The sequence below is a fragment of the Natator depressus genome, chromosome 1 (assembly GCF_965152275.1).
Source record: "Natator depressus isolate rNatDep1 chromosome 1, rNatDep2.hap1, whole genome shotgun sequence".
NCBI classification, from domain to species: Eukaryota; Metazoa; Chordata; order Testudines; family Cheloniidae; genus Natator; species Natator depressus.
In genome coordinates this window covers 118,150,804-118,176,289 of record NC_134234.1, presented here as the reverse complement: position 1 = coordinate 118,176,289, position 25,486 = coordinate 118,150,804, and the positions used below count along the sequence as shown (strand labels likewise).

The window sequence follows — 25,486 nt, the reverse complement described above, 5'->3', positions numbered from 1 at the left end:
CAATGTTAAGTGAATCCAATTTCCCCATAAGAATGAATGTAAATGGGGGAGGGGGGATTTAGGTTCCAGTGAATTTTTTTTGCCAGACAAAAGACATTATATACATATACAGTATAAGTTTTAAACCATTTTAAACAACGTAATATAGGTATAAGTTTTAAACAATTTAATCCTGTAATCAGCAATGATGTTTGTGAAGCTTGGTTGAGGTGGTGGAGTCACAAGGTGAAAAAGGGTGGATTGTTCAGCTGCTCCTCTTGCTGTTCTTTCTAAAGTGCTGGAGGGTGCTCAACCCACAGCTCTGCCCCTGGCCTGCCCCCACTCCACCCTTCGCCAAAGGCCCCACCCCGCCCCTGCTCAACTCCCTCCCCCTGAGCACACCGCGTCCTCGCTCCTCCCCACCCTCTTGAATGCTGCGAAACAGCTAATTGCTGGGGGCAGGAGGCGCAGGGAGGCTGCGCACCGCATCCTCATTCCTCCTCCTAAGCCTCCTGAACACTGCAACACAGCTGATTGCTGCGGGTGGGAGGCGCAGGGAGGGAGTGGGGATTCGCTGATCTGTGGGGGCCCACTGTCAGGCTGCGTGGTGGTGGTGAAGGGGAGCTGATAGGGGGGCTGCCGGCCGACCCTGGTTCCAAGCCCCCACCCACTAGCTCCGAGGGGCTGCTCTTCCAAAGAATCCTGCAAGTAGTAGACAAAGTACTGTACTAGCAGGTGGCAGACAAACAATGTTATAAGTGAACATTGCAGAACTTTAAATGAGTATGTTCTCTAATAGATCAGTGATGTAACAACAAAACAAAGTTAACTGGGACAACGTTAAGTGAGGAGTTACTGTACTGTCACATGTTCCAGCAAGAAAAAAAAGTGATGTAGGTGGTTGCCTACATTTTTGATTGCATTATGGTGCCATTCTTTCATTTTTTAGAACTTGGTTTAATTGTGTCTTGCATTGTTCTAAGATGAAATAACTCAGTTAAGTAATTTTTTTTGTAATTAGGAGTAAGTACCTGAGCTAAGCCTATTAGAAACAAAGTCTTCCTCTCTTTTGTTACTGTTGTTCCCATTCTAATAAATTAGTGCTTTAAAATATATGACAAGTCAACTGACCAATTATTTTTGGACCTGTGAAATGCTTAACTCTAGGCAGCATATATCATAAAGAACATTCTCCAATACTTACATGTTACATCTGTTACAGGCAGATCTGGCACTGGGAGGAGACAGCCTTGATTTCAAAAAACAAAAAAAACCCACATATTTTCTTTTTCCTCATTTACAGTTTAGTCTTCCAGTTGAACTACATTATGACTTATGCAATTATACAAACTTGTGAATTAAGTAGTATAAATGGAACATATGGAAATGCTAAGAGTTTAAAAAACAAGTTTATCATAGAAAACCAGTCATAATTTAAATGAATGTGCATGACAATTTGAAAATTATACACCCATATATACATTTTAGAGTACAGAAAGGAATAAGAATGCAGGAATAAGACAAAAAAACAAAAAATTAAAGTTTGTGATACATAATGAATGTTTAATAAGAAGTTAAGAAAAAATGTGATTTTGAATTGTGGTCAAGTGTGTAAAGTATATTTGTTTGGGTAGTAAGGGGGAAGTCCAGCATAACCTCAAAGGAATCTAGAGGCTGTTGTCGGCACACTATGATAAAAATGACAACCGATATCTCTTCAGCTGCATGTCTGGGTGAAAAACATGACATTTAATTACCCTTACTCCTCATATGCAAGTCTTCAGCTATACACTAGTACTGGTCAGATGAACTATATTTCTCTTAAAAGTTGTTTTTCGAAAAGAACAATCACTTTCAGACAGACATATTTTAACTATTAAGAGTAACCCCAACTTTAATTTAGCTCTTCAGTAGTGAAAGTCTACAATGTATGAATGAACTTACACCAACCATCATATTAAAAAGGGAATTTTGTGGAGGGATGAAGAGATGCTGTCACAGTTCTTGGGGACTGGACAGGTACCAACTGCACTCTAACTGGAACTCACTATTGAGCAATATAAGCCACTCTTCCCCAGAGGCTAACTGTACATTCAGTGTATGTTGGCCCTGCCAACCTGGGAAACAAGAGACCTATCTTAGGTTTCCTGAATGATACTGCAGAACATTACTCAAGCGGCCTACCAATTTCAATCATTTTATAGTATTTCATTCTGACAATGTTTTATGATTTTAGATAAATAAAACTACAAACCTAAAAACTGAAAGGAAATCTCAATTTCAAAACAAATTGACTCAGCTAAAGATTGCTACAGCTTACTTTGGATTTTGGATAGTTTATTTAAAATGCATTAGGACATTTCATATCACTCCAAACTGCCAGCCTAATGTTCGTTTTCTTTTTAGTATTTTAGGTGCATGCCGGCCTCAATTGATCAGAGTTCTTGAAAGCAGGTATTTTTCATGAGAATACTTCATGACTGGGAGGATGCAGCAGACACACTCTTCTTATTTTAGTCTTTGTGTTTTGCTTAAAGCACTAATACACCCACAATTCCCCATGCTTGGCTCTCTTCAGAAAGGCTTCAGTATCCCTTCCTTCCTCTGAATCTTGCTCTGCCATCCAACTAAAGATTGAAGAATAATTAAGTCAACATATTGCAAAATGTAAAATACTAGTATTAGAACTGCTTTGAAACACCTGTGTTTCTATTTCTGGCACTTTACAAACAAGGATACCGTAAGGAAAAAGTCACTGAGGAGAATAAATGGTTTCTCCATAAAAAGACACAAGACTGGTGTGACAGTACATGGTAGCACTATCTTCAGAAATCTTACTCATAATTAATACTAGGTGACTGATTAGCACTATCATGTAGACTTCAGATTTGCTGAAGGACCATAAACAGAATAATAGTAAGTGGTACAATAGAGTCGCGAGAGAGTGAGGAAGCTGTGTACGTGGGGTACTGTAGAGAATACTTATTAGTCTTATCTTACTGATCATCACTCATGATCTGGAGAATGTGCTGCACAGCAAATTCAGAGTAAGCTAAAATGGAAGGTGTTGCAAACACCTGTGAGGCTGGGGTAATATAAAAAGGAACCTACAGTGTCTATAAATATGGGTAAAAAATAAAGTGAGATTCAATTTAGGAAAAATGCAAGTTAATATCTAAGGGAAGTAATACATGGATATATAATAATTGGAGGAAAAAGCCTAAAGATTTACTGTACACCAGCATTTCCTAAAGCTGAGAGTGGAGATCTGCTGTACAATAGATCGTTTTTAGCACTGCAGAGAGATATGGCAGCAAGATGGGCCATGTTATTTTGGCCTGGCATAGTTCCTCTGAGCTTAAGTTTTCCATTTTCAAGGTTGCGATGACTGAGTATTCTTGAATCCAACAATAATTCAGCTAGTATGTTCTACACACTTAAATTTGAGGAACAGATTACTACTATGCAAAATCATTAACTAGAATTCATTGCTATAGCACAAGAAAAAGTTAGGTAAACATAAGACTGACCATATTACAACAGTCACCATGCCATGTGGAGGGAGAGAACGTGTACACTCCCTGCCCATTTGTGTATCTAACTGCTAGCACAGAAGCATACTTTATTCTTTACCCAGCTGCTGATCTTCTTATGTCCTGAAGTATGACAACTGAAAACCCTAATCATTTTAATCTAGTGTAAATGTTAAAAGTATTTGTATTTGCATGCAGTGCCAAATCCTTTAAAAAAATGTACCAAGTTATTTGCCTCTCTAGTACCCTGAGATAGTAAAATTCCAGAACACAAAATCTTTTAAAATTCCATTTTAAGTTTGTTGCCTTTTAATTTAATTGGTCTACAAATATGTCTTTTTCCCCTATATTACGGGACAGGTTAAGCAGAAGCACACAAACGGCCTTTTCTATTACATTCCTATTTAAATATAATTATCATAATCTCTCACTCTTTTCCTTTCCAGAATAAATAATCTAATCCAGAGGTTCTCAAACAGGGGGATGAGGCTCTCTGGGACAGAGAGTGGGGAATGCATTCTGGGGGGCATGAGGTGCTTGAGGTGGGGAAAAAAAAACTTACTGTTCACATTTTACCCACAGCAATGAATAACTAGCAAAGCTGATTCCTTCAGACATATCAGGTCCTCAGATGGTGCTGTGCATTTTGACGGTTTTCTGTTAAGCTTGCAGAGCATTTAACAAAGCCGTTGCCATTTATACATTAATCCGTTCACTACAATGTAGTCTGCATATTTAATTGTAAGCATTGGCCACAATCACAGGTTTGCTTTTGCTGTTACAATGGGTCGTTGGCTCTGTTTGAATCAATGCCTTACTGTTTTTAATATTTAGTGAGAGGTGCATGTTGATTTTTTTCTAATCCGTGTATGTACCTGTGTGGCAGGCGGGGAGGCATAAACCACTACACACACAAAGAAGAGGGGCGCAATCAATTAAGTTTGAAAATCACCTACCTAGTCTTTTTGATCTGTCCTTGTTACATACTGAACTATAATGAGAAATATTTGAAGATTGGTACAGTGTTGTTGTAGACATGCTGGAGAGTAAATAAGACATTTGAAGACACTTTTCTAGCATATTTCTAGCTTAATTCCATTTTCCTCTCTAGCTGAATTAAGACAGTTTCCCCTGGAGAAGGGTTGAAGGCTGGGAGGCTAGAGCAGCAGAGTGGGATGAAAGATCTTAGGTATGTTCCATTTCTGCATCCCTCCTTAATCTAAAATTAAAATCAGGGTTTATTCATTACAGAGCAAAGTAACACGTTAGGTAAGACCAAAAACAGGCTGTGTGCCCATCATGTGTGGAATGGTTTGATATCAACTTTGCTGTCTCTACCCTATTTAAAAAAAAAGCTTTATGACCGCATAGGTCAACATTTCCATACAAGAAACTCATAGCCAGTCTGGGGAAACTCCTCCTTTTCTATTAAGGTAGGTATTTATAATAGTATGCTGTGGTACTTGAGCGCTCACTCCCAAAAGGAGAGTTTGTCACTCAATCATAAAACTGACTTATATCTCCTTAAATTAACAGTCATCCAATTATTACCTAAGTACATTACAGTAAAAATACAAAACTTCAAGTGGAAAGCAGAAGTCCATTACCACAGTAAAATGATCCTTCAATGAGTCTCCTCTAAACTTAAATCAATGTCCCCCAGTTCTGTTTCTTCCCATGATCTCAAATAGATAAGATTAAAATATGGCTAAATATCAATCCTAAATATTAAAAAGCTTTTACCTACTGATCTTTCATATTTAAAATAACCCCAATTTTGTTTATCATTTCCTATTTTTATTGCAGCTGTCACACTCTGAGCCTTCTCCAATTTAAATATGAATATCTTGTTGGATTATACCCACAACCTAATTCCTTGTTTTGCTTGAGTGCGAAAGATGTGCTATACTAATGTTCACAAGAGCTAACATTTATTAAGGACCAATTACAATTATAACAAGTAAGGAGCTATTCTACTTAGTGATGTCAATTTGATTAATTTCAATGGTGTCTTCTTCCTCATCAGAATCTTTTAGAAAAGGGAAAAAAAACAAAAATACAAAAAAACACTAGCAACAAAGACTAACAAACAATCAAACCAATTACTTACCATTGACCTTTTGCACTCAAAAAAAGAAACCTGCAAACTTCTGCAGTGTCCTTCCTTCAAGCATTGTCTGGGGCTTTTTCCTTCCTGTCACATGAAACATAAAAGCGTAAGAATCCAGTGTATTTCTTCAGTGGAAAGGACACCACAGACAAGGCACCGCTAAAAAGTCCTGTGGACACTGTAGAAACTTTGTCCAAGGTCCTTTAACTTGTGTTCTTTGCTGTGGTAAATTCCAGGTAAGTGGAACTGAGAGTTGTGAAAGTCCAGATAATAATTCTTCCCTTCCTCCCCCCACTCCCAAGACATGTGCTTGTATCAGTAAAATGAAGACCAGGGTGGATAAAAATCAATGTTTGTTTGTTTGTTTTTAAAAACAACCTGATTTTTTTTTTTTAATTTCAACTGGATTTTTTTGGATAAAATGCTTTTTGAGGAAAAAACCCTATCTAAAGATAATTTTAATTAAGATACATGATAGCTCAAAGCTATCTCATCATGGAATAGGGATTATAAATTCTAATTCTATAGTATGAGACAATATATTCATATAATGTTTAAGAAAAGTTTTGTAAATGAGTTCCAATAGTTCATGGATTAGGGACCCAATCTGATGGGATTCCAGGGGCTTCTGTACAGATTATTTAGGTTAATCTTTCTATCTACTCAATGGGACTCAGTGCTCAATCTAGAACAGTGGTGGCCAACCTGAGCCTGAGAAGGAGCCAGAATTTACCAATGTACATTGCCAAAGAGCCACAGTAATATGTCAACAGCCCCCGCCCACTTCTAGCGCCTCTCACCCACCAGCAGCCCTGCCGATCAGCACCTCCCCCTCCCTCCCTCCACCTCCCGATCAGCTGTTTCGTGGTGTGCAGGAGGCTCTGGGGCAGAGGAGGACGGGAGGGCATGGCAGGCTTAGGGAAGGGCGCGGGAAGGGGTGGAGTGGGGGCCATGCCTGCGGCAGAACCAGGGGTTGAAGAGTGAGCATCCCTCGGCACATTGGAAAGTTGGCACCTGTAGTTCCAGCCCCAGAGTCGGTGCCCATACAAGAAGCCGCATATTAACTTCTGAAGAGCCACATGTGGCTCCAGAGGTTGGTCACCCCTAGTGTAAAAAACACCAGAGATGGTTAGTTTTGCAGTTCTCAAACTGTGGATTTGTGTCCCCAGAGATAACATGCTTGTTAACAGCAAAAATGTTTTTAAATCAATATATAGAGGTGAGAAATAACTGACCTCAACCCTATTGTCCCTCTGCAAACTTGTGTACACACAGTCAATCCCTTATCTCTCTCTAAAAGTACAAAGTTTCAAAAAGTTCAATGAATAGAAGATTCTTGGGGATGGAATAGATCTGGACAAGGAGAAGAAGACTGGAGATAAATGTGAGAAGGGAGGAACAGGCAGTAGAAACAAAAGTGAAACTGTTTGAGCAGCATATTCTGGAAGTCTTGAGGTCTTTCCGAGTGTAGCCTTCATTGATTTGAGATCTAACATACCATTCTCTCACTAGAAGGGAAAACCTATAATGGCAGCAGGCCATAAAAGAAACCCAGTTTGGGGATATTTTAATTAAGATCCTCTACTTGTGGGTAAAACAGGCATGCGTGGAAAATGCAAACTGTGCAACAAAGAAATGCAAGGCCTGGTTGCCCGAATAAAACAACATCATGAAAAGTGTTCATTCTCAGCAGGAAGCTGCGTTGAACATGATGAAAGAAATATCTTTCTTGTGATGAACTTTTTGAAACTTTGTACTTTTAGAGAGAGGAAAGGGATTGACTCTGTGTACACAAACATCCTGAACGTGCACGATCTTCAGGTTGGTAAACTTTTTTAATTCATACTTCTTTCTTACGGACTGCTTGTCTTCTCTCTGGACTATTCCTGAATTCTCATGTTTGAGCAAAAAATATAGTGGTTACTCTATGGTACTATCATTTTAGATGCAGTTGCGACAAAAAAAATAAATAGCTGAAATAGACAGATCTTACTTTTACAATTTCACCTTTAAAGTAGTATTGAGTGTCAGTGAATGCTAAATGAGCAGTATGGTAATAATAATTAAATAACTGCACTGACTTATTTTGTTTAGGAGAATCCATCCTCAACATACAAGATTCTGAAGACTATCCACCTTCAAGATCACCATCATTTTCTATAGTTTCAGAGTTATCTGACAATGATAGTGTTTTAGTCACATCAAGTACGTCACACAGCCATAGTATATCACCTGTAGCAAAAAGAAAAAAAAAACTCCATCATCCACAAACAACCATAGACAAGTTTGTGATAAGAACCAGCAGATTACAAAAAGAGGTAATTGATGAAAAAATTGCCTGATTTGTTTATGCAACAAACTTTCCTTTCCATATGATTGAGAACCCACACTTCATTAACATGGTTCAGTCATTAAATAGAGTCACAGTACCAGCAGATGTCCCAGGCAAATTGCTGGATAAAGTGTATGAAAGAGAAATTGAGCAGCGCGCAAAAGGTCTAGAGGATGAAATCGTTAACCTGAGTCTTGATGGGTGGAGCAATGTCCACAATGATCCTGTTGTATGTGCTTGTGTGACTACAGAAGATGGGAATGTCTTCCTTACAGAAACAACTGATACATCAGGAAATGCACACACAGCAGAATACTTACAAGAAGTAGCAGTAAAAGCTATAACAAACTATGAAAAAAATTCAAATGTCTAGTACGCAGCTTGGTCACAGACAATGCTGCAAATGTATCCAAGATGAGAAGAAATTTACGAGAGAGTGAAGAGAGTCCCAAGCTAACAACATATGGTTGCAGTACTCATTTGATGCACCTCCTAGCCAAAGACTTCAGTGTTCCAGAAATAAAGGCTAATGTTGTTGAAATTGCAAAATACTTCCATAACAACCACTTTACAGCAGCTGCTCTGAAAAAAGTGGGAGGAACGAAGCTAACTCTCCTTCAAGACGTGCAATGGAACTCAGTAGTGGGCTGTTTTGAGCACTGTATCAAGAACTGGCCTAATCTGATGACAGTTTGTGAACAAAATCGTGAAAAAAGAGATGGCACTGCTGCAGCCACAGTTCTCAACATTGGGCTTAAGAGAAATGTTGAACACATGCTGAGCACCCTGAAGCCTATTTCTGTAGTCAAACAAAATGCAGGGAAATAGCTGTTTTATTGCTGATGTTGTTGAAAGTTGGAAGGAACTGAGTGAGATCTTAAAAAGAGAAATATGCAATGACAGAGTTAAATTACAAGTATTAAAAAAACGAATGGGACAAGCACTATCTCCAGCTCATTTTCTTGCAAATAGTCTCAATACTCGGTACCAGGGTCAAATCTTAACTGATGCAGAAGAGGAGTTGGCTATGACATGGACATCCAGCAATCATCCCTCCATAATGCCAACTATAATAAACTTCAGAGCTAAGGGTGAACCATTCAAGAAATGTATGTTTGCTGACTATGTTTTAAAGAAAGTCACACAAGTGAACTGGTGGAAGTCACTTAAGAACTTGGATTCAGAGACCGTTGAAGTGATAATCTCTCTTTTAACAGCAGTAGCTTCTTCTGCCGTTGTAGAAAGAGTATTTTCTTCCTTTGGACTAATTCATTCCAAATTGAGAAATCATTTGGAACATGAAAAAGCAGGAAAGCTTGTTTTTCTTTTCCAGATTATGAACAAACAGGAAAATGAAGGTGAAGACCACTGAATTAGCTGCAGAAGCGAATATTTTAAGTTTCTCATGTTGATGTGGATGACATAGTCTATTTAATTTTTGTTTAAAAAAATTCATTTAACTATTTTAGTTAAAAACAATTTTAACAAAAAGAAACCTGATTTTAAAAAACTTGAATGTTTAATTACATTCAAAAATTCATATGCTTGCTTTGTTAAAATATTATACGTTTGCAGTTAAACAAAAAAATCCAGAATACATAATGTTGTTGTTTTAGTTAAATAAAACAATTTAAATGTGTGTCTGGTGATGTTCTCCTCCTAATGCAGCCTGGCAAGAAAATCCTCCAAATATTAATGATTAACCTGTTGAATTGGAGATCTTTATGAAGTCATTGGGAGGTGAACTATCTGCTTCAATTACCTTTGGTAAATGAAATAACCAATCATTCATTTTCTGATATAGCTATAAAACTAATCTGAAAAGTTTTCAAAATAAATCACTTTAAAAATGTATAATGTGCACCTTCTAAAAATGAAACCTACATCTAACTCTGATGAGAAGAATATGTACTAAGGTTATAACAACCAACAAGAATGCATTTTTATGTAGAAATCCATAATTAAATCGAGTCTTCCTGACTAGCGATTTAAATCATGACTTTAATCAATTTGATTTAAATCAAATCCACCCTGACAGAAGAATAATCTAACTGGATACACATCTTTTGAGGGGTTTTAGATTTATTCAAACTGGACTTAACATAATGCTAAAAGCAAGCTATCATCACCAGAAGACCAAAAAAACAAAACAAAACAGTGGTAATTGTGCTGGTGAAAGGTGTCAACAAGACAGTCTTGGAGACAGAAGTTTTCTACTTATCTACACAACATATACAACATAGACAGCAGCAGGGCAAGCTTCTCTACAACATTCTGCTAATGTGCTTCAACCCTAATTGAAGGGACCACCTTTAGGGGATGAAAGTTTTTTTCAGTCTCTATTTCTATTCAGTCCTGAGGCTCCTATTCAAGTAGCCAAGCAAGGGTGTCAACTCTGATGGGAGCTTTCCATATGAACTTTTTGTTTCAATGAACTAAAATTTTATTAACAGTACAGAACTTTTAACATAACCATTTGACTTTTTATAGAAAAAAATCACACTACCACACCTGAAGTTCTGTATGATCAAATTTTAACATTTCTGTTTCAATTCACACACATTTTCCCAGCTCATGATCACACACTATAAACTAACCCACCATGACACTTTCTTGGGGTGCCCAGGACTGTGAGTTACCTTGTTAGCCCGTGTCTCCAGTGAGAGAGAGACTTGCTGGTGCTTAATTGGGTATTACCTCCTTGACACTTCCCGCCTGTTAGCCACCCAAAGAACCTCCACTGGGCAATTCTAGCCTTCACTTTTCTTGTTATGATAACTTAGCAGGCTAACCTTCTGACTAAGGAATTTTATCTCACCCAAAATGTCTTTTGTAGTGTTTCCAACCAGGGCAGGTTGGGATCCTGTTTTCATGAATGAAATCCCACCGACCGATTACTTCCTCAGGTGCAGGATAAAGATGTGTCCTTTTGCCTTCTCTTTTATCCCCCAAAATTAATTATTGGATACTGAAGTTGGGATGCCTCCCTGGCACCCCACAAAGTTTATTCCATATTGTGCTGACTTCACATCCCCATGCTGACTTTGTATGCAAAGAGGGCTTCCATTGTATTGGCTAACAATGCTTAATTTACATTGTGAACTGCGGCAGACAGGTGATATAAAATCTTTTGTCTGGTAGATACCTCTTTGTCAACTCTGCCTTGATTCAGACTGTAGGAACATATTTCCTTTATACTGTACATATAAAGCTTTTTACATCATATCTGTACAGACATTTCACAAGCATATTTATGATCACTGTGTTTTCTGGCTTTAATTTAAGATAGTACATGACATCTTTTATGGAAAGCAGTGAGTCTGGCAGGTCTGTCAAGAGTTACTGTTACAGAAGAGTGAATCCTTTGCCAGTTCACACTGAGGGATTCTTAGGGGTCACACACATCTTCTCTTACAATGATTCTGTTTATTTATACTTATCTCTATTGTAGGTGCCTCCAAAGTAAATAAATCATTGTGGAATTCTCATTCCTACATTTCACTTTCGCTTCTATTTGCCCTCAAATGCAAGATACTGGAAGGTTTCTAGGTTTCAGTTTGTCATAAAAGAGGGCAAGATTTTCTGGTCTATTTAAAATGAGATATCCATAAAGATAATATACTGAGCACTGCATGTTTTCAAGCAGTAAGTTGGTAAAGTAGTTTAAGTATCAATGCCATCACAGCAATTGAATCCATTTGCATACTTGGCATATATGTAGCAATTCACATGTTCAGAGAGTGTTTTACAAACATTAACAGTTCATTTCTCCTTTGGATTTTAGATGGAAATATGGCAATTCAAAAACAAAAGCTCAGGTGTAGAACAATCTGCATTTTTAAAATAGAATCATAGAATATCAGGGTTGGAAAGGACCTCAGGAGGTCATCTAGTCCAACCCCCTGCTCAAAGCAGGACCAATCCCCAACTAAATCATCCCAGCCAGGGCTTTGTCAAGCCTGATCTTAAAAACCTCAAAGGAAGGAGATTCCACCACCTCCCTAAGTAACGCATTCCAGTGTTTCACCACCCTCCTCCTGAAAAAGTTTTTCCTAATATCCAACCTAAACCACCCCCACTGCAACTTGAGACCATTACTCCTTGTTCTGTCATCAGCTACCACTGAGAACAGTCTAGATCCATCCTCTTTGGAACCCCCTTTCAGGTAGTTGAAAGCAGCTATCAAATCCCCCCTCATTCTTCGCTTCCGCAGACTAAACAATCCCCGTTCCCTCAGCCTCTCCTCATAAGTCATGTGTTCCAGTCCCCTAATCATTTTTGTTGCCCTCCGCTGGACTCTTTCCAATTTTTCCACATCCTTCTTGTAGTGTGGGGCCCAAAACAGGACACAGTACTCCAGATGAGGCCTCACCAATGTCGAATAGAGGGGAACGATCACGTCCCTCGATCTGCTGGCAATGCCCCTACATATATATCCTGAAATGCCATTGGCCTTCTTGGCAACAAGGGCACACTGTTGACTCATATCCAGCTTCTCGTCCACTGTAACCCCTAGGTCCTTTTCTGCAGAACTGCTGCCAAGCCATTCGGTCCCTAGTCTGTAGCGGTGCATGGGATTCTTCCGTCCTAAGTGCAGGACTCTCTGCACTTGTCCTTGTTGAACCTCATCAGATTTCTTTTGGCCCAATCCTCTAATTTATCTAGGGCCCTCTGTATCCTATCCCTACCCTCCAGCGTATCTATCTCTCCTCCCAGGTTAGTGTCATCTGCAAACTTGCTGAGGGTGCAGAAAACGATCAGGTAAATATTGGCATCTAGTGTTTATAGATTTTCAGTTGCTGCACATAAACCTACTCAGAGGCTCCATCTTCAACAGGAAAAAAGGTTTATTGCTAGCTCATGTTAGACAGTGGGCATGGCCCTTTCAGGTTATTTATCCTATGTAATTGAAAACATGGTCTAAAACTTCACCACTTCAAACTTTCATACCTGGTCGCTTTTTTTTTTTTTAATTTAATTTTCTGCAGTTTCACTAAGTGAAAGTCTCTCTGTACAAGGATTTTTTTACAAAGCCTCCATAGCCTATTATTCAAGGGATAAAAGGTTATGGTGATCTCACGTTGGTGGTGTTGCCTGAAGTGGCAAATTCTTTGATTTTTATTGACCAGCTGGTTACAGCGTTAGTTCTGGAGGTACTCGGTCTGGAAATAATCACAAGGTCTGAAATATCTAAAGACGTTTTAATTCTTCTATTGACATTGACTTTCCATGAATTCTCTTCTTTGATATGCACTAGAGTTTGTAGCTTTGATACTGACAGTTTATATACTAACGATCAAGTTAGCAAACAAAACAAAGAGCGCTTTTATTTCCAGTACTACCGAGGTTTAGGGCTTGTCTACATTACCCGCAGGATCGATCCAGCGGGGAGGAGGGGGGGGGGTGTCGATTTATCGCATCTAGTCTAGACTAGACACCATAAGTTGACCGCTGAGTGCTCGCCCATTGACTCCGGGACCGAAAGGTGTGGGAAAAGTTGACGGGGGAAGTATCAGTTGTCGACTCACCGCGGTGTCAACTTCAGCTATGTTATTCACATACCTGAAGTTGCGTAACTTAGATTGATCTCCCCTGCTCCCAGTGTAGAACAGGCCTTCGTCTGACTAAGACGTAGGCTTGACTAAGAGAAAAGGTATTATATTTTGAAGATTGCTTATTAGCAACTTCAAAATCTCCTGAATGTCAAAATGAGCATTACAGTTCCCTTTAAATTACAACCCTAAAGTCACAAATCTTGACAGCTCAGAATGTGATATATCATGTGATAATGGTTCTGTCATGCAAGACATCACAAGAGGTGGCAACCAATGACAGAATAAAATATAGACGATATGTTATCCCAGAGAGAATAAAGTAGATTGATCTAATAATAATACAAAACGCTGTATAGGATTTTCACTTTGGAAGTGCTTAACAAAGTCTAACAATACTCTTGTATTATTCCCCACATTTTTCAGATGAGAAAACAGTCAAAAATGTTAATAGCCCAAATGCATACAGTGAAACCCCTGGGATTACAATTCTGAATTCTTCCTTTGCTTGGCTATTTGCCCGAGACAAATAATATTTTATTAGTTTTATCACCATCATGTGCTGCCTGGTAGATTTTAATCAGGCTTTCCAAGGCTCCTTGGAACCAATTTCCAATGTAAGGTGGGGGAACTCAGCCAGTGACCCTTCTGAGGGAGATGGATCACGTTTTTTGCCATTTACGCTGGGGCACGAAGGCCTTCAGCGGTGTCGCACGTGTGTAAATAAAGGCAAGGCTTCAATACGTTGACCTGTGAACGTGTAACTAGTTGGCACGGTTCTGCTGATGGCAGATGGGGAAGACAGTGTCCAGCTCTTCCCTTTTAGTTGCGCCAACTCCACGGGGCTCCGAGGAGCAGGGACGGCTTCACCCACATCCGTCCAGCCTGGGGCCGACTCGCTGCTCTATGTAGATGGTCCCTTGCCACAGGGGAGCCAGGCTCAGTGCGGCCGGGAGGACCCAACCGCTTTGCAGCGGCAAGGACGCTGCGGGACCGGGCGCGAGTCAGGTGCAGGGTCGCGGCCTAGCCCCTCACCCGGGGGTAACAGGGACGGGGCCGCCCAGCCCCCCACATTGACTGTATGACGCCAGGGGTCTCTCAGCAGGCCCCGCCCTCCCCCGTACCTGTGTGACGCAGGAGGTCTCGAGCAGACACTGTCTCAGGTCCTCCCGCACCCCGGCACAGGCCCGCCCGTCGTCCTCCTTCTCTTCATAGTATTTGGGCATCGCGACAGCGCTCCCCGCACACAGCGTCTGGGCTTCTCACTGCAGCAGCGCCGCCGCCGCCCAGCTCGCATCGCAGGACGCCGCCATCTTGTTGTCCTTTGACCCAGTTGCGGCGCACGGGCAGACGCCGCCGCTGCGCTTTCTCGCCGGGACAGGAACTACCGTACCCAGCATGCTCCGCGACGCAGGGTCACGGGCCGGGTCAGGGGGCGCGCGCCGTGCTACGTTGCCGGAAGCCGCTGGAATTTGCTGTGGGTGCGCGCGGCCCCGGGAGACCCTCGCGCTGTGTGTGGTTGGGAGGGGCGGGGCTGGAGCGGCAGGTGAGCGGGGCAGCTGCGGATGGCGTTCTCAACCCCCGGGCGCGTGGGCCTGCGCAACGTGCGCGCGCGCGCGCTGCCTGGGCAGGGCGACCCAGGGTCCCGCCTGCGCCACAAACCGCTGGCGCCCCCGCGGGAGCTGCTGGCCTGGGCTCGAGGCACCCGCTGGACACCCGTGGCTCCGCCCCCAGCTCCTGCATGAGCCGGCCCGGCGGGAGCCACAGCGGGGCTTGGGATCTCTGCGGGGGGGGTCCTTCCCTTGTACTGCTGCGCGCGGCCCTTCCCCCGCCCGTCGGGTCCTCAAAGGAGGCGTCGCGTCTGGGAGCCGACTCTGGGCCCGTGCCCCGGGCAGATGGTTGCCCGGGAGGCCGGAGCGGAGGCCGGCACCGCCCTCACCCCAGTGTCTCCCCCAGGGGGCAGCGCGCGCGCGGGGGGAAGGGACTTGAACCCGGGTCTCCCACCGGCCAGGAGCTGCCCGAACCACTGGGCGCTGCGGCTGGCGGTGGGGGGTGTGTCTCCCTCCGCGCTGCCGAAGCTGCTCCACTTTGCGGGGACGCTTAAATAGGCTCGGCCTGAGTGGGACTGTGTCGCCCAGCGTTAAGGGGGACTTGCTGGGTCTCCTTCCTCCTGGGTGGCCGCTGTGGAGGTGGGCCACTAGATGGCTTGGGTTGGTGTCTGAGGGGTCTCAGAGCATTTTCTCTCTCTCTCATGTTCAGGGTCTAACTGTCCCCGTGTTTGGGGTCAGGCAGAGAGTTCCCCCAGGTCAGATTGGCAGTGACTTCAGCGTTTGGGGTTTTTTTGCCTTCCCCTGCAGTGTGTGAGTGTGGGTCACTTGCTAGGATTATCTGGGTATATCTCAGTCACGCTCTGCCATTGCAGGGGCCTCAGGCATTGGTCCACCTCAGACTATGTGTACACTACCGATCTTACAGTGGCATAACTGTACCACTGCAGCTGCGCTGCTGTAAGGTCTCCTGTGTAGCCGCTCTATGCTGGCGGCAGACAGCTCTCCTCCTGGCATAATTAAGCCACCCCAATGAACATCTCGCACCGACATAGCGCTGTCCACACTGGCTCTTGTCAGTGAAATGTATGTCAGTCGGGGGGGTGTTTTTTTTCCCCCAGTCCACTTGTCCGACAAAAGTATTACCGACAAAAGTGCTAGTGTAGATATACCCTTAGTCCCTCCTATTCTCTGCCTGTGACGACACATAGTCTAGTCTCCTGTGGGCAGTAATATTTTGGTTGTTGAGTTTAGTGTGGGATTCTGGGTGATGTTGGTGGCCTGTGATATACAGGAGGTCGAACTAGATTATCTGGTGGTCCTTGCAGGCCCTTAAACTATGACTGATATTCAGAGACCCGAGTTCAAGACCCTGTTGCAATAACTCTTTATTAATATAAAGTGGAACAGCTTCAACAGGACAGATTGAGAGACCCACTGAAGAATACCCAGCAATCGGAGGGCACTCATCTGAGACATGGGAAACCTGTGTTCTCCCCACCTCAGGCAAAGGGGGAAGTTTGAATACAGGGTTCCCACAGCCTGGGTAAATGCCCTGCCCACTGGGCTGAAGTTTATAAGGGGAGACTCACTCATCTTGTCTTCGTTTTGTTTTGTTTGTTGCAAGAAAGAGCTTAGGTGGGGAGAAGGTTCATGGCTTTGAATCCCAAGCAAACAGAGGTGCCTCCCTCCAACCCAGAATTACATGCCTATATTTCTTTGAGGAGTGGGGCACACTGAATTTTTATCTGAAATAATTAAAATATAATGCAGTGTAAAATAGAACATCTTTAATAGTAAAAACATTCAAAGGCAATTGTAAAACTGTACATTTATACTTAGTGCTTGAAGAGTGCTTTGTTTCCAGAGCATTTTACAAAGATTGTCACAGCACCCCATGCAGTAGGCAGGTAATTATTTGTGTTATACATGGAAAGGGGGGGGACAGAGAGGTTACATAATTTGTCAAAGGCCACACAGTGAGTTGTTAGCAGATTGGAATTTTAATTTGTGTTATTGGCACCAATCCTGGTGCGCAAGTTTCTAAACTATGCTATTTCAATACATTGATTTTAGGCAGCAGAAAGGTGACTCAATTAACATACATGGCCAAATTTTGAAAGGGGCTCACTCTAGCTTACAGTTTTGCACGTACAGTCTTGCTGGCACAAGTGGTAGTATTTAGCTAGCTACTTGCCTAATTACCCTTGCAAATCAGATTTAAATCTAAATGCTGTAATTAACACTATATAATTTAAAACATTTCTAATTTTACATCTGCTGTCTATCATTTCTAAGATTATGTAAAATAAATTAGTTTTAACTTTAAAATCTTTTCTTCAGAAAAATGTTGCCGACCACTTCAGTTAGTTCCCAAAACCAGGGCAATGGTGCGTTAAACTCCAGGGATGCAGCGAGACATACAGCGGGTGCAAAACGCTACAAATACCTGAGGAGGCTTCTTCACTTCCGGCAGATGGACTTTGAGTTTGCTGTTTGGCAGATGCTCTACCTGTTCACTTCACCACAGAGAGTTTATAGAAACTTTCATTACCGGAAACAAACAAAGGACCAGTGGGCAAGAGATGATCCTGCTTTCTTGGTATTGCTGAGTATCTGGCTGTGTGGTGAGTGTCTATTTCCATGAACAGCAAAATTGAGGTGGGAAAAAGGAAGAATTGGGCATTAGCCTAAGTTTAGGGAGGCCTGGGTTCAAGTCCTTGCTCTGCCACAGACCTTGTGTAACCTTGGTCAACTCACTTAGTCTCGCAGTCCTCACTTCCTCATCTGTAAAATTGTGTAAATAGTAGTTCCCACCCTTACATGGGTGTTGTGAGGATAAACACGTTAATTGTGACGTGCGCAGATACTATAGTGGTGGTGGCCATATAAATACCTAAGCTAGATAAGATCTTTCTCTTTTCAATAAAGTTGCAGGAATGTACCTTCACAGGGTTTTTTTCAGCATCCTGGGTTTTTGACTGTAGAGGCCCTTAATCAGAATGGAAAAGAAGCTGATGAGCTATCTACACTCAAAGGTTACAGTAACCATTTAGAAATTAGAGAACCAGGGTAAACCGCAGGGTCTAGCTGTATCTAGAATCCTCTAAAGACTCTTCTTTGTTTGTTGTAATCAAGTCTTGTTTCTGTTCTGTGTTTCAATAATTGTCATAGCAAAGACAACCAGAGGAATGAATGACTATTCTTTTTTAAAAAAAAAAATAGTTGAACATTTGGATGATTAGAAACTGGGATGTATTATTATGTATATTACCTTATCACATAAGCAGCCAAATTGTAGACTAGGATCATTGTGCTAGTCACTGTGCAAACACAGAAAAAAAAGACAGTCCCTAATGTTGAACCCATTACAGGCAAAGTACCCTTTACACAGGGCTCTGTCCTTGCTCCCCTTCTCATCTCCCTCTATACCTTATCTCTGGGTCATCTTATCTACAAACACAAATATGCTGATGGCTCACAGATCTACCATTCTGTCCAAACTAAAGTCTTGGACTGTCTCTCTGACATCCCTCATGGATGTCTAGCTGCCAGCTCAAGCTAAGCATAGCTAAAACAGAGCTCCTATTCTGCAAACCCCCTCCCCCCCCCCCCATACCTTCCTGCTACCTCTTTTCTTGATCACTGGACAAACCCCACCATCCTGCCTGTCACTCAGACCTGTAACCCAGACATTATCTTGACTCAGACATCTCGTTAGGTCATTACATCCAGGCTGTATCTAAGGATAGGTCTTTCTTATCCATCCATACAGCTAAAACTCTTGTCCAAGGTATCCTCATCTCATGTTTCAATTACTGTAACATCCTTCTCTCTGGCCTTGACAAATGCAATCTTGCCCCACTCCTATCCATTCACAATGCTGCTGCGAGGATCATTTTCCTAGCCTGCGCTTTGACCACATCACCCCTCTCTTTGAATCCCTCCACTGGCTGCCTCTTCACTATCGCATCAAACATAAGCTGCTTGTGTTCACTTTTGAGGCCCTTCATGGTCAGCCCCCAGTCTTACTGATCATCTCTTATTCGCTATCAACCTGTGGATGCTCACTTCCTTTCCTGCACTGCCAGCCTCCTTTGCTCACTACACCACTGTTAAATTTTCAGACAGCGGCTTCACGCTTTCTCCCATGCTGACCCACACTCTTGGGAGGAGTATTCCGTAAGCATCAGCAAAGGAACGTCATTATCCACCTTCAAAGGCCTTCTCAAAACTCTCCTTTGCTGTGATGCCTACAGTACCCTTGGCAACAATTAGGCTGCTTGTATGCTGAGACCTCTGCCTATCATGCTGTCCAGTATTGTCTCATTGTTTCCTTGGAGACTCCGTCTGTCTTTATCTATTTGTTGTCTCTTGTCTGATACTTAAGATTGTAAGCCCTTTGGGGCAGAGACGCCCTTTTTGTACCGTACCTAGCACAGTGGGGTCGTGGTCCACAACTAGGACTCCTAGGTGCTTTGATAATACAAATACAGTGAACAAAGCCTCAGCGAGACACTGTGGACGTCGGCCATCACCAAGCAAAAGAAAATCTTTTGCATGTAAGCTTCAGGTCAAATTGTCTTTTAAAAGGCAACAGTGAAAACACTACACCCAGTCCATTTTTGACATGGCACAGTACTTGCAGTCTCTTCTGAAATTCTAATGTTCTTGCAGTTGGATGGGAAATATTTCCTAGATCCATATGTGTTTCATGGATGTTTTCCCAAAGCTGCCAAAGGAACTCCATAAGAATGTGTCTTATATGTACTGCATTTTCATTCAACTAAATGGACTAGAAATCTGAATGGCAGTCTGAAGGACAGCTGAGTCTTCAGAGCCAGAAAACTATGCACTATCACGTGGTTTTGTTGTAACTGAAAGCAGTGTGTCTTCAGCTCTGCTTGTTGCTCTTACTCTGCACTTCTGCTTAACAAGGTATCTTCTTCATAAAAAGTTTAAAAATGTGAAATTAGTTCAGTGGCAGTGGTGCTGCCACACACTGAATCTAAGCCAACCACATTATACACAAGTGGTACGGTATGCAGCATTTGAATAGAAGAAGGGGCTGCCTTGCAGAAGATCTTAGGGGTGAGGCGGAATAAAGGGGAAAATGCTGAGATTTCAGGAGACCTCCAAAAGGTTAATCCCTGGAATGTCAAAGTTTGAGTGATTGGCATTGTTTGGTGATGTAGCATTTTTCCAGCTAGGAAGGATTAATTTCTCTTTTTTTCCCCTTCTCTCTCTCTCTTCCCCCTGCCACCAGTTTCTACTATAGGATTTGGATTTGTGCTGGACATGGGATTTTTTCAAACGATAAAGCTACTTCTTTGGGTTGTGTTTATAGACTGCGTAGGCGTTGGCCTTCTAATAGCAACTTTAATGTGGTAAGTAAATAATTCCATCTAGAACTAAGTTAGGCATTGCTATAGGGCAGTTGACCGTTCCCTGCTGCTGAGGCATTGTACTTAAATCTGTAACAATATGACTTTGCTCAGAAGAGAGGGCTAAGAGTTTTCATTGGCTGTGAATAGAGCACTATTGGGAAAGAGCATTAGAAAATACTTATTTTGCTTGATCTCTTTCTGCAAAAAAAGGTCAATACTTAGAGGAAATTTCAGTTGCACCTCTCAGTGCCTATTTTCCTGCTGAGTTGGTCTTTATCAACAATGCTGGAGGGATCGAGACATTTTTTTTATTGCCTTTTGGGGCTTTTTTAATAAATCACATGCTTGTAAACATGTAACAGATGAATTCTTGTGTTTAGTATTCTCAATGTTTAATGGCACAACATTGTAAAGTCAAGCCGCCCTTCTCGCTGAACTATTTTAACTATTGTTGTCACAAGTAATTCCGGAGGTGATTATAAGAGTTTACTTTATGCATTTGTCAGCTTCTCTGCTCCTGTGGTCACTGTCACTTTTGTCTCCTGCCATATTATGTATGCCACATCAGTATTATGCCCTGTGCTGGGCAGAGTTCATGTGCAGTAAGAGGATGTTTCCCAGTAACATAGCAGCAGTGTTTGCTCTTTCAGAGATGTGGGCAGGTTCTCCTGTTCCTCAAACCATTGCAGGAGCCTGGGAGAGTGGCTGGGATGCTTCCTTTTTACCCAAGCCCTTCCCTTTGGGACACCTGCACGGAGTGGTAGTAGCTTCCCTTCATTATCCCTGGTGCCCTGCATGGGATTGGGAGAGGAAGGGAACGAGCAAAAAGAACCGCACTCTTCTCGCGTCCCTGTACTTGACCTCTCCACTGAGCCACAGTAATAATGGAAGAGGTGCAGCAGAGAAGTTCTCCCTCCCTCTCCATGGGTGAGGGGAAACAGGCCCCTTTCTTCATTCCCCTCCCCTCCCTCCAGTCAATGGGAAGGACAAGGGGGAATCAAGGGACCTCATTAACTGCCCAGAGCTTAGTGCAGGGGTTCTTAGTGCAGGACTTTTGTACTGGTGACCCCTTTCACACAGCAAGCCTCTGAGTGCGACCCCCCCCCCCTTATACATTAAAAACACTTTTTAAATATATTTAACACCATTATAAATGCTGGAGGTAAAGCAGGGTTTGGGGTGGAGGCTGACAGCTCGTGACCCCCCCATGTAATAACCTTGCGACCCCCTGATGGGTCCCGACCCCCAGGCAGAGTGAGTAAAGAGCCCTTCCTACTTCCTGTGCCTTTGTACAGATATAGTGTTCCAATTCTAAGAACCTTGTCAGGGTAGTGAGGGCCAAGAATCTCCCTGCAGACACGGGAGACTTTTCCAGTACTTTAGGGTATCACCCGATGGGGCAATAGTTGAGAATATGTCGAATGCTGGTTCCTCTGCAGAATTGGGCCTCTGAGGGAAACAGCTGAGAAGAGTGGTAAGACTTTCCTGTCAGAGGAGACCAATAGCAGAGGCAATCTCTTGCCTTCAGTTGCTTCTTCGAGGCACACTCACAGGGAGGGCTCAGTTCTCACACATGCTCTTTTCTCTGCTGCTTGTATGGTTCACTTGAAGCAGCAGGGAGGTGGGGAAAAAAGCAGGGAAGCTGTTGTCAAAAATGTAAAGGAAATCAGGGGCACTTTAAATAACTGATTTCTTAGTGAAAATGACATTTTAAAGTAGAGTGCCCTTGAAAAAGAGAGATTCAATATTTGATTCAAAAATGTCTTTGGAAGTTTGTTGATCGTGCGAGGAATGTTCTGCTCTTATTCCAGGTGTAAGCCCAAAATGTATGATCAAATTCTTTGCTCTTTACTCAGGTTTTAATTAGGCAAAATTTCCATAGACTTCAGTGGAAGTTTGCCTGAGAAAATTAGGCTAAGCTATGGATTTGGTCCATAAGCTCAAGACCAGAAACCATGTTTGGCCTGCTTTGTTTTTGGGTGCAGCAAGTAAGTTCGTACCCATATTTTTAAGTATTTTGTTGCCTTTTTTGGTGAAGGTGAGGCATTTATTAAATGAGGTAACCGGTGTGCCTTCTGTCTCTAAAAATTAAATGCAACTGAGAGATTTTTGTAACACAGGAAATGTGAAGATTTAGGATATAGCCAGCCTTTTGGGAAGTGAGTGGATGGGCCAACTGAAAGACAGTGCTTCTTCAGTATCCTGTAATGTCACCAGCAGTCTTTGCTCTCCTATGCACAACGTTTGCACTTTCTACTTAGCATCAAAGAATGTGACTACTGCTGAGAGAGAAAAAGGCTAACAAAAGGCTAGTCTGCGCTGTCTTTTTGAGGAAATACTCACCTTTGCTTAGGCTACTATGTTTTATTCACACATTAGGGAAATAATTTTCAGTCAGCCGAGGTTGGCAATTATGCAGAAACATTTGAAAGGATTGAATTTATGAATTAAATGGTAAAGACTTGAGGGTTTTTCCTGTATGTGACTTCATTACTTAAACTATAGGTGGAATGTCAAGTCAGCGTTATAACTTCAAGAAACATGAAAGTGTGAAATTGTTTCACAACTTATTCCTTTTGAATTTTTTTTCCAATTAGGTTTATTTCTAATAAGTACTTGGTAAAGCGACAGAGCAGAGACTATGATGTGGAATGGGGATATGCCTTTGATGTTCATCTGAATGCTTTCTATCCACTTCTAGTCATTTTGCATTTTATCCAACTGTTTTTCATCAATTGTAAGTAGAATACCCTTTTTAATGCTTTTTGCCCTGGTGCTGGGCCTCATGCAGGTAACAGAGCAGCTGTCTTCTCTTTTACAGATGTTATCTCAACAGCCTCATTCATGGGATATTTTGTTGGGAATACAGTGTGGCTCATTGCAATTGGTTATTATATCTACGTAACATTTCTAGGGTACAGTGGTAAGTAATTTCAAAAGCTTTTATTAATTAGGCAATTGACTATAGGAAAACCAACAAGCCTTGACCTAGTAAGCTACTTTAATTTATGAACTCATAGGTTTGAAATGATCATCTCAAATGCAGAAGTAGGAGAAGAATTGAATGCTGATTTATTTTTAAGCTATCCTTCCTAGATAGATGTCTTGCAGTCTTCACTGTCTAATGAAGCAATTCCGCTTGCTCCATTCTGTTAAATTTTTTCTGAACATAACTTTTCCCAGTCCCTTCCAAACCCAATACTGCCTCTGTCCTTCGTGATTGGAGTTATTTGTAATCCTTTGCCAAGAATGCTAGGTACACCCTTATCTAAATGTCCAAACTGGGTTAAAAAGTTTATACCTAAAGGACTTGTCCGTTTATGTAGTGGTGTTAAAACACTCTTTGCACAGAAGATATTGGAACTTATTGATGCTCGCCATTGTGTTGTACTATAATCCAGTTAATAGACTGCTTCAACCCTCAAGACCCTTACATTAGTTTTGGACTCCCAGATTGACTAGAGGGGAGGGTAGTAATGCATCAAAATCATTGAGCAGGTTGGCTGTACTAATGTATGCAGACCTACCTCAATTACTCCTCTACTCTGATAGAAGCTATTCTGTATCTGGGCTAAGGGCTGCAAAATAAGCATGGCAGGGATGATAAACAGGCACCTAGTTTTAACCAAGCTGTTAAGAAATGGATGAAATGCTGACAGCCTCTCCCCAGGGTCTTTCTAGATCAGGGATCGGCAACCTTTGACATGTGGCCTGCCAAGGTAAGCCCCTGGCGGGCTGGGCTGGTTTGTTTACCTGCTGTGGCTGCAGGTTTGGCCAATCACAGCTCCTCCTGGCTGTGGTTCACTGCTCCAGGCCAATGGGGGCTGGGGGAAGTGGTGCAGGCTGAGGGATGTGCTGGCCGCCACTTCCCACAGCCCCCATTGGCCTGGAATAGCGAACTGTGGCCAGTGGAAGCTGCGATCGGCCAAACCTGCAGATGCAGCAGGTAAACAAATGGGCCCAGCCCATTATGGGGCTTACCTGGGTGGGCCTTGTGCCAAATGTTGCTGATGTGTGTTCTAGATGTAAGAGTTTATGGGTTTGGTCTATTTGCACAACTAATTGCTGGTTTTAAATTTTGTACTCTAATCATAATTGTATTTCTTTTCTAGCATTGCCATTTTTGAAGAACACAGTTATCCTTTTGTATCCATTTGCACTCTTAATTCTGCTATATGTGCTCTCATTAGCACTGGGATGGAACTTCACCAAGACACTTTGTACTTTCTATGAATTCAGAGTGAAATAAAAACAGGACTTTATTTCTCTGTGTATTTTGTCTTAGCTGCTGACAGTATGAACATCTAAGATCTCTTGTTGTAAATGGTTGTAAATTTTCTTTGTAGATAAGTGTAAAAAGCTTGACCTGTCTATTGCAATTTTTAATGATTAAAATATTTACAAACAGTAAATGTTAGTAATTCTGTATGAATACTTTTGCAGTACATTCCTCAAACTATGAATAAGTTGAATAGCATAATTCTCACTGTTACTGTATTTTAGTGGAACAAATAGATGGATGCTAGTTATTTTAAAGATGCAGTGCTTGGTTTATTATTGTGTGGTTATCAGGCTTAATGCTTCTACAGTTTAGCTACACTAATAATGCCTGACTGCTGCTCAGAGTCACATGTTCTAGCTACATGTCAATATTATGTGGGCTATTGTCCTACAGTGCATCAGCCACTCCAAGCAGTTAGTCAGCTGCTGAATTTGGGCCCACTTCTATAGACTCAAAGGTACAGCTATGACCCCCCCACACCTGTACTGTAGGGATACTAAGACCCAGGTGATGCCTCCCCACCATACAGCCTTGGGGCAAAAAAATGTAGACAATCAGCATGAGACTTCAGCCCCTAGGAGCAAAAGCACTCAACCACCAGGACCACTGGCCCTCAGAACATTCTAGAATTTTGCATTAACTATTTTTGTTCTATGCTGATTGGCTGTTTGCTCCAACCATGTCCCTCCCTTACCTTCATTTCACCCATACCACTCTCCCCCCCCCCCCTTTCCATTATCTAGTCCTAAACACAAACACTCCTC

The 25,486-nt window shown here is 42.1% G+C and overlaps 2 protein-coding genes across 2 annotated transcripts; one reads left to right on the top strand and one right to left on the bottom strand.

The window, feature by feature from the left end:
• Window positions 1–410: 410 nt before the first annotated feature.
• Window positions 411–14,883, bottom strand: COA5 (cytochrome c oxidase assembly factor 5). The gene is made up of 3 exons (XM_074965338.1): window positions 14,631–14,883; window positions 5,623–5,706; window positions 411–2,606 (listed from the first exon to the last, which is right to left on the bottom strand). The coding sequence occupies exons 1-3, from the start codon at window positions 14,730–14,732 to the stop codon at window positions 2,565–2,567; spliced, it is 228 nt and encodes a 75-aa protein (XP_074821439.1). The 5' UTR covers window positions 14,733–14,883; the 3' UTR covers window positions 411–2,564.
• A 63-nt stretch (window positions 14,884–14,946) lies between these two features.
• Window positions 14,947–24,857, top strand: UNC50 (unc-50 inner nuclear membrane RNA binding protein). The gene is made up of 6 exons (XM_074965324.1): window positions 14,947–15,052; window positions 17,397–17,680; window positions 20,320–20,440; window positions 23,038–23,177; window positions 23,262–23,363; window positions 24,553–24,857. The coding sequence occupies exons 2-6, from the start codon at window positions 17,401–17,403 to the stop codon at window positions 24,687–24,689; spliced, it is 780 nt and encodes a 259-aa protein (XP_074821425.1). The 5' UTR covers window positions 14,947–15,052; window positions 17,397–17,400; the 3' UTR covers window positions 24,690–24,857.
• Window positions 24,858–25,486: the final 629 nt, after the last annotated feature.